General features: G+C 45.7%; 1 protein-coding gene across 2 annotated transcripts in view; it reads right to left on the bottom strand.

The window, feature by feature from the left end:
- Positions 1–979: 979 nt before the first annotated feature.
- Positions 980–9,939, bottom strand: part of GMDS (GDP-mannose 4,6-dehydratase) — a 627,567-nt gene continuing 618,607 nt past the window's right edge. For both annotated transcript variants that reach the window (XM_060614957.2, XM_060614958.1), the window contains 2 exons: positions 1,728–1,796; positions 980–1,418 (listed from right to left, as the gene is read on the bottom strand). In XM_060614957.2, coding sequence (XP_060470940.1) covers positions 1,356–1,418; positions 1,728–1,796 — 132 coding nt within the window. In that variant the 3' untranslated portion in view covers positions 980–1,355. The remainder of the gene's footprint in view (positions 1,419–1,727; positions 1,797–9,939) is intronic.

Raw genomic sequence — 9,939 nt, 5'->3', positions numbered from 1 at the left:
TTCAGAAATAGTTCACCGGCATTCACACAAGCATGTGCAAAGGCTGGAACTCCATTTGCTGTAAAGTTTTATTTTATTTTCCTTGGAGGGGGAGTGAGGGGGGAAAAGAAGAGTCCTGACCCAGTTTATTCTAGGGCAAAATATTGTATTTCATGCAGAAGTATACACCTGTACACAAATCTTTGCTTGCTGCTTGTGGGTTATATACATTTATGTGTCCACCTGCCTTAACCTGCCTTAATCCACTGTACACAGCTCAGGAGAACATACCTGCGGTGAAAGCCAGGCCACCTAAATGATGCACTCAATAAAAGTGGATCCAGTGATCTGAGGCCCAAGTTAAACCTCTTTATTATAATTTTTAATTAACATTGATGTAGTTCAAGTGCACAATGTCTGGCATATATTAGTTACTTAATATAAATTGGGTGAATGACTACATCAAAATTAGATTTAAAAAGTGATCTGGTACTGAGAAGTGGTTGGAAATAAGTATTGTGTGAAAGATTCTAGACCACAAGGAAAGGCATGGGTTCAGAGACCTCTGGGTAAATCAGGGGCTTTGGCCTGGAATGTTCCAACAATATTTACTTACCTTCACGTTGCTTCTTCTAGCCCCCCTCTATTTCTCAAGACTTCTTTTGAGATGGTGGGAGCCCCGTGGGTTCTAATTATAGTCAGCAGAGAGACCTGAGGGGGTGTGAATGCCTCCTTTCTTCAGGAACTGGGTTTCCAGATCGGCTGGATAGAGTGGCTTATTGTCACCAGAAGGAAAGAAATGTCCCAGGCAGAGCCTTAGGAGAACACTCCAGAGAGGCCAGGCTCAGGCCCAGCAGGGGTCTACCTGCAGGGGCTCTCTCCAAAGGGAGGGAGGCTTAAAGGAAGCTATTTCACTCCAAGGCAAGAATTTGGGTGTTTTTGTTTGGGGGTCCTTATAGCCGCTCTTATACTTCAGGAAAAACATTGACGACTCTGTTAATGCTAGTTCATAGAAAGGACATTTTTAATAAAAGAGAAAAACAATTTGAAAGCCCCACAATTTCAGTTGTCTAATGACATAATTTCAAGTATAGTGAACTTGTGATTAAAATATCTTGTTGATTTCACAAAACCCTTCAGAAGAGGCCTCGACAAATGGAAATTGGGCCGAACCCCGGAGTGGCACGTCCCGGCTGCTACAAACCTCAGCCGTCCCACATCCTAACGGCGGGAATAAGGCGCAGTGGCAAGGAGGGTCGCACGGAACGGGCCGGATTCTCCCGCCCCTCCCAGGATCACACCTGCGGCCCCGCACCCGCCGATTCCAAGCAGGGACCGTAGGCCGGCAGGGGCGGCTCGGGGCTCCGCGGTCGCGCTCACGCGTTGGGGTTGTTTCTCATGAGCTCCACGTCGGCGTCCACCATCTCCCTCACCAGCTCCTGGGACCCGAGACACAGGGGGTGGGCGGTGAAGGAGAAGTTTCTGCCACACTCTCCCGGTGACACCTCCACCCCCTGTGGCGCGCGCGGAGCGGCCTCGGCAACCCTCCCTCCACCCTACCCGCCTCCACCCTGCCCCCTCCTCTCCTTCCAAGCCTGGGACACCTCGGGCGCCCGGCGGGGCCCGAACGCTGCTGCTCCGGACACCTCGCTGCTTCGCCGGGCCGGCCACCCCTCCCGCCGGGCCCGAACCAGCCCAGCCCCGCAGCGAGCGGGCCAGCGGATTCTGCCGTAAAAAAAGGCACTTACATCAAAAGCGACCCGGGGTTTCCAGCTCAGCTTCTGTTTCGCTTTGGTGCAATCTCCTTGCAGAAAGTCCTGCGGGGGGAGGGAAAGATAAAGCAGACGTGGGTCGGGGGCGGCGGCGGCGGCGTCCTTCCCGCTGCTGTCGGCGGGCAGCTCAGGATGCACACGGCTCCCCGCTTCCCTCCTTTTGGCCCCCGTCAGGCACGCTCAGTCGCGGTTCCCGGAGCCGTAAATCTTGGGAAGGTCGCGTTTAAGAATGCGCTGCACAGATCAGTGCGGACCGTGACAGCGGTTCCGTCCCCAGCTCACGCAGCCACCTCCTCCTGTCCACCCCTCCCCTCCGCGGCGTCCCATTGACGCTAAATGACTTAAAACACACACACACACACACACACACACACACACACACACACACACACACACACACACACACACACACACACACACACACACACACACACACACACACACACACACACACACACACACACACACACACACCCCCCCCCCCCCCAAACATGAAGTTGTCAGGGACGCTACTGTGAGAACTGTTTCGAATTACCGCACTTCTCAGGCAAGTAGAGGAGTAAATGAGCAGACGCCTCCTCCCCGCCCCCGCGCTCCGCGGCAGCTTTCCTCTCCGCTGCAGGGCGGACGGCCGTGAGCCCTCCGCGGGCGCGCTCCGACTCTCCCCGGAGTCTCCGGGGCTCCGGGGCGCCGGGTCCGCAGCGTGCTGGCGCGCGGCGCTGGGGGACCCGGGACTCCGCGGCGGGGGGCTGGGTAATCCCCGGTCCGCAGAGCTGTTCTTTCCGGGCGGTGGCCTCGAGCTTTCCTGACCCACGGTAAAGACGGGCGGCTCACTGCCCTCCAGCACACCCGCGTGCACATAAAACGAAACTGAAGTTTCACGAAGCAATCCTCGCCCTCACTGTCCGGGGGCACGACATACCGTATTTTCTCTTCTGTTCTGTTCTGTCCCATTCCTTAGAAAATAATGATCTCAAGCCACTTCACCTCACGACCCACTAATACGTTGCAACCAGCTGTCTGAAAATACAGCTCCGAAGAGCCAGCACCCTGCAGCTTCTTCAGCTCCACCGCACTCCTTCCCTAACTGCTCTGATGGAAGATCAAGTTGATTTTGAAACGACCCTCCAGCTCCTGTACACGAAGCTGACATCTACTTGATCCTTGCGTTTCTCATCCCATCTGACAGGGCCTTATCAAAATATCTATCTATCTATCATCTATCTACAACGCCAAAGACTCAGATTGGGTCGGCCCTGCTCAGCTTTACCAGTTCAGACATGGAACTGCTTTAGGAGAGTTTCCATCCACTTAAGAGACTTCCTTAGAAGGAAACTGTCTAATAGAAAACTATAGGGAGATGTATAAATCCTGTACCTCAGCCCTCACTCACCCATTTCTTATTATAGATTTCTGAAGACTGATTCGGAAGAACATTGAGATGAGAATTTCAAGAGGATTTGAAAAAAAAAAGGGAGGGAGGGAGGGAGAGGGAGGAAAGAAAGAAAGAAAGAAAGAAAGAAAGAAAGAAAGAAAGAAAGAAAGAAAGAAAGAAAGAGGAAAGAGACGTACTTTGAAACAGACCATTTTGGGGGGGTGAAATAAACATTTAGCTTTGCCTAAATACATGTACAAATGAATTCATCAAACAGTACACAAGATGAGTCCTTAAGACAAAAGAATGTGAAGGTGGTATGACAAAGAGCTGTACTTTAAACAGGATACATACCCCATTGAGAAACTATTTTAGTTACACACAATATTAAAGAACAACCTAAAACCAGTTACATCAGGTGAAAGTAACCGACAATGAAGCGGCAGCTTGAAAGCCTGCCCCACTGATTTTCTTCAGATTCCCTGAAAGGTAGCACGTGTGGGGAGTTTGTTAGAGATTCATGATCAGAAAGGCCACAAAGGGCTGGGCAGAATTGGTGCCCACCTTCACTGAGACTTCCATACTGAAGGGTGTCTGGATGCTACTTCTGAATGAGCGTGCAATAGTCCTGCCTTATCCTCAGTGTCACTTTCCATGGCTTCAGTTACCTGCCTTCAACTGAGTCTGGAGCAGGCAAACAGAAGGTCAGCAGTAGCCTACCCCTATGCCTACGTCATGCACCTCACTGCCTCTCATCACTAGGTATGTTATCATCTCACATCATCACAAGTAGAAGGGTAAGTACAGTACAGTAGGGTATTTCGAGAGAGTGATACCACATTCACATAACTTTTATTACAGGATATTGTTATAATTGTTCTGTTTTCTTATTAGTTATCATTGTTTATCCCTTAGTGTGCCCAATTTATAAATTAAACTTTATGATAGGTGTGTATGTGTAGGAAGAAACATAGTATACATAGAGTTCAGTACTATTGACAGTTCTAAGCATCACTGGAGGTGGGGCTTGGAATGGACCCACCTTGAATAAGGGCGGCAGCGCCCTGTACTGTATGCTTGAAATGGTTCTCTAACAGAGTACATTCAACAACGCTCATTCTCCATCATCCATCATTACTTTTTAGGCTTGAATAAATCAAACTCCCAAAGGCGTTTGCATTTCACAATACAGTGAAGTACTGATTTCCTCTCCAGAGTGTTAAATAATAATAAAACAAGTTATTTCTGCTGGCCCTAACAGTCCACATACAGATTCTTCAGGAAAAGTAGGATACAAAAATTAATAACTGGCAATTTAACACTGCATGGAGTGCTGGAAATATAAATGGAAAAACAAATTAATTTATTTCTCTTTCCTTTCCCTAAATAAACTTGTATATATTTCCACAATACTTCTCTATTTTACTATAAAAGTCACACAAAGATATTCATTCTTTTTCCCTAGAGAGCTGTGAAATGTGGCGTCATGAAGCAACACAGCCTCCCTCAATTCTATAGCAGTTACATAGCTTGAAGAAACATGGTTATTGTTTAATCACATAACACTTGCTGTAAATCAACCAGCATTGCATAGGATGCAATTCATGGCTCTGAACTTATAGTTAGCAAAGCCCTAAAACCCATTTTGGCTTCAAATGATCTCAGTAGGCTTGGGAAAGGGAGCTTTGTATTGTAATTATGTTTCCTGTATTTTTCTACAAGTAGCTCATAATATAAAAACAACTAGGGAACTACAATTAAGGAAAAAGAAAAATGGTTTTCAAAAGCTCAGCAACAGACATTGCTACCATACACTGTAAAAGTATTTCATTGAAACCAGAGACGCACCCAGTTAAACTTCCCAATTTAGTTTTGAGCCCAGCTCCTACATTCCAGTCTAGCAGCTTACTTTAACCTTCTGCCAAGGCTCTGTCTCCCTGAAATTTAATTAGACCAAGAGACCTAGTGAAGGAAGAGGATGAGGTTCCATCAAAACAAAGCAGCAGCTCTCTATGCCAGCTGCTACTGAGCTAACATCTAGACTAGTCCTTGTGCTTTTGCCCCTGTCAACTTTTAGGGAAAGATTAGGGACATCCTAGCTTGTTCACTTCTCTTGAAGGATTTTCTTACTTCTTTCTATTGTGTCCCTTTAGGGAAAATATATAGTAAATGGTTTAGGCTGCAGGGTTTGGGGCATAAGGTGGACTTAAAGGGTGGGGTGGGGAAGTGTGGCCCAGGAGTATAGGTGGCTCTGGAATGACAGCAAGGACACAAAAATGCTTCTTTAAATAAGGCTTCTGCCACCGTGAAAAGAAATGGGATTGGGGAAGCTGGATTCTTACAAGAACATCAGGAACTAACCGCTCTTCTCACAGGACTACAGGGGCAATGCTGGGGTGGGGTGGAGAGGGGAAGGGGAGGGGAGGGAGAGGGAGGCAGATAAGGTCACACTACAGTTTCCCTTTACATTTGACAAATCCTCTCCTCTAGGGCGTGATCAGCTCCTAAGGAGGAGAGAGAAGAATGATTCATCTGTTTTGTCCTTTTCTTCTTTTTTGACAGTTCAGTTCCTTCTTTATTTATAGGCTTAAAGTCATAGTATGACAACAGGGGCAAGAGCTGATTAAGGAGATTTTATGTACACTTTCCAAAATGGACTTTCTGCACTGGGTGGTCTGGAGCTTTTCTGAGAGAGAGAGAGAGAGAGAGAGAGAGAGAGAGAGAATAAAGCTCTGGGAAAAATTTAAAGCATTTCTATGTGAATATGACATTTCCTGAACTCTGGCTTCTGGTGTCTTCACTGTTTCCACTGCTATTCCTTAGGTGAGCTATACAGTTTCAACATGTGATTTATTATTGTCAAATTCAATTAGGTTTAGCTGAGCATTTTACAGCAGCAAAACAGCATGAGCAAAGAGAAAACGTGCATGTCCAGATGCCCAGAGCCCCCTTAATTTTTCTCGGACTCCCTGCCTACCGTTGACTGGTCAGACCTTTAGGAGCTGTCCTCTGATGGCTCTGTCTAGGCATAAACCCTACAGGCCCAATGCCAATGGCCAGAGTTGGAAACAGCAGCCCAGTAGGAGGGCATGTTTTGCTGCAGCAATTTTTCAGGCTTTCCTGGCTTATGTTCTTGTTATAGTGAACTGATAAAGGGCCAGACCAAATCCTGGAAAAGTCATTAAGCCAGTTCCTGAGCCCACAGTAGTTAACATAAAATCCAGAAAAGGAGAGACCATGCTGTGCCATTATCTTCTACTCTAACTATAGTTCCCTTTCCTCAAATCTCCTGGGTGCCTTTTTATCTCAATCAAGATAACAACGCATCTTTAAATCACACGGGTTAGTCTTCTTTCCTCCCTGCCCCCAATCTTTTTAAAAATTTGATCATCATTTAACACATTAAATGCCTTTGATACCCACCCTCTCTCCTGAAAATCACTGTGGGGAATGCTATTAAATAGATTGACAACATAGGATAACTTCTCAAAATTCATAGTGTAATTTTCTTTGTCTCCCTTTTTCTCTGTGGTTGTGTTGGGGAAATTTAAATATTTATTTCAAATCATGTGTTGGATACCATGTTTCCTCAACAGGTCTGCCTGTGAGGTTTGCAAAGGACAGCTGTTTAGGTGGAGAACCATTTAAGAGTGTGAGCACTTTTGGCAGGATGTTGTTAAATTTCTAATGTGCATATTGAAAGAAATTGACTCTTGAGTGCTACAAATAAGGAGAAGATATATAGACAGGGGATGTTAATAAAGAAAACTAAGACTGGTGAAAGCCCTGGTTATATCTTCAAGAATTTAAAATACAGAGCTGTGAGTAACACTGGATATTCATTTCTTCTGTTTTTTTTTTTTTTTTTAAAGGCAAAATTGAGGAATAGCTTAGGTTCCAAGGGAATAAAAGAATGAAGCAAATTTGGTTCTTGATCTAACTTTATGCTAATGTGGAGTGAGCAGGAAAAGATTACTCTTGGGGAAATGCTTCTTTTTAGAGAAAAAGAAATGCTAAAACAAAACAAAATACCAAAAACCAAAACAACAACAAACTTCAGTAAAATGGAAAAAGCTTTAAAGTTGCCTAGAATATCCCAGTCAAGATTCAAGATGTGCAGCTGGGAGTCAGCAAGAATGGGGTGGGGGAATGAAGACTGAGATTTCCCCCAGAAAGTTTGCAATATAGTATGTCTCTTATTGGGCAATTTAAACTCTTCCATGCTCACAACTACATCATTTGATTGAAACCTTCCCAGAGACGGAGTGAATCTCAGAGCAGTAAGAAAGGCAGTGGCCTTAATAACGGAACGAACATTTCCCCCTCTTCCCTTTTACTGCCATATATCAGCACAAATTGAAGTTGAAGCAAGGCCTCTCCTTTAATGACAAGAGGTGATAAGAGACAAGAAGAAAACAGCAGGCCGTCTCGTCTGCTCAGGAAGCTGGACTCGGTGGGACTGTCCATCAGCAGGAGCTGACAGAATGCCGTCAGACCCCAAACAATGCTTGGGCTCAACCTCAGGGAAATTGAGTCAGTCAGCACCGGCTCTGATGAGCGAAGAACGTACTGACAGTGGAGATAAAGTGGCAAAGGGAGCAAAACTGAGTGAGCAGGCCCTGCATTGTGTCCCTGTCCTCAGTTACCCGGATGGAGGCTGCTGGGAGGCACTCGGCACAGGGTAACACATATATACCCCACACTGAATGCCCTGCAGAGCCCTCACATCATCACCACTGTCACCTCCACTGGTGGCCTTGCATGTGAGCCTGGTTAGTTATGATCCAGGATGTGCTGTACTGACCCCTTGGATGGTGCCTGAGGGGGTCTCCAGGATCCTGTGACCCCTCAGTGATCCCATTAGCCTAGGTTGGGGACCACTTATTTTCAATTGGTAGCATTTATCATTTGGAACCAGGAGCTATTAAGAGCTACTAAACAAAGGGAAGGAAATACCTCTGTGTGTGTATGGCTTAGACACTACTGAAAAATCTATTTAGCATGGTAGAGCTTTCATGGACAGTGAATGAGAACACTGTATTCCTTATGCTCCCACTTGTAAATAAAGCCTAAGGTGGTAAAAGAAAGTATTCACTTTATTAAGGGAGAACCCAATTAATGGCACTTATAGCGCAGCCTACATATAGATGCATCTTTTTAAAAAAAATTTTTTTAATGTTTATTTATTTTTGAGACAGAGAGAGACAGAGCATGAATGGGGGAGGGTCAGAGAGAGAGGGAGACACAGAATCTGAAACAGGCTCCAGGCTCTGAGCTGTCAAGCACAGAGCCTGATGCGGGGCTCGAACTCATGGACCGCGAGATCATGACGTGAGCTGAAGTCGAACGCTTAACCAACTGAGCCACCCAGGCTCCCCTAGATGCTTCTTTTTAACATGTGTTCTAAAAACATGGTTAGCACAGAAAGAGAAATGTAGTGGGGCACCTAGGTGGCTCAGTCGGTTGAATGTTCGACTTTGGCTCAGGTCATGATCTTGCGGTTGGTGAGTTCGAGCCCTGAATCGGGCTCTGTGCTGACAGCTTGGAGCCTGGAGCCTGCTTCGGATTCTGTATCCCTCTCTTTCTGCTCCTCCCCTGCTCACACTCTGTCTCTGTCTCTCAAAAATAAATAAACAAAAAAATTTAAAAGAAAAGAAAGAAATGTAGTTAGACAAAAAGCACTCTATAAGACACACTGACAACACAATCATGCAGGAGACATACAGGACTTAACCACACTAATTTTCTTTTAAATAGGTTTTTAAAAATATTGTGGAGAAAGCCCCTTCAGGCAGACATACTTGAGACGTGTAGAGACGAGGGCAGTGGTCCATTATCCTGCATGGAAGGGACATACAGAGCCATACAACGCATGCTATGCTAAGGCCCAGCTTCTCCCCTCATTTGAAGGGGCAGAGGAGCAGGGTGCCCTTACAGCAGGGTCCCAAGAGCTGTCCAGCCATCTGCAGCATCCAGCCCTGAGGGCCTTCAGGGCCTGTCCTGTTCAGACAGGCTGTGAGTGAGCTAGCTGAGCAAAGGAAAACATCTTTCAGAAGCTGTGCTTTGTAGCTTTGGGGGAACTGTCTGTTCATAGGTTGGTGTTAATAGGTTGCTTTAAATAAAATAAGCAATAGGATTTGGGGAATAGGATGTAGGCTTGCATCATACACATTTATGAGGTACTAATGTCTTTCTGTACCTATTCTACATCTACATTGTAATCATAGAGTTAATTTTTGTTGTTGTTTTTAGCTTTATTTCTTGATCCCTGGTGCTTACAGGAGTATCAAGCTAGGGAAAGCTAGATTAAGTACTGTAACTGGAGCCCTCTTGGTTCTGATTTCTTCACTGATCTTCACTCCAAACAGTTGATATGGGGGGCTGACTCACAGTTGTGATGCAGAGCCAGTTAATGAAAGGGAGATAAGATTGTTAGTGACCTCAGCATTCCAGGCTTCAAAGCCAGCACCATCTTCGATGGAAATTACTGGTTACTGTTAATAACTGGATCTAGGGTGTAAAGATTTACCCATGCTGGTAGGAGGTGACACAAACCCTGAGGAAAGGAGATAAAGCACCTTTAAGTGGACCGATTAAAGATTGTTGTGACCTAATTGGCAAGTGGCACTCTGGAGCACAAGAAGCAGGCTGCCTTTCTTTTGCCACTTAGTACTTTTCAACCTCAAAGTACTTTACATACATCGGCTAATTAAATCTCCAGGCAATCACATTCAAAATGCAACTCAAGAGATTGTGTATCTGTTTCAGGTGCCCATTTCCTAGGGATGAAAGCACTGTACAAAGTATCCATGA

This window comes from Panthera onca, chromosome B2 (genome assembly GCF_046562875.1).
Source record: "Panthera onca isolate mPanOnc1 chromosome B2, mPanOnc1 haplotype 2, whole genome shotgun sequence".
Taxonomy (NCBI): Eukaryota; Metazoa; Chordata; class Mammalia; order Carnivora; family Felidae; genus Panthera; species Panthera onca.
This window is presented reverse-complemented; position numbering and strand designations above follow the sequence as displayed.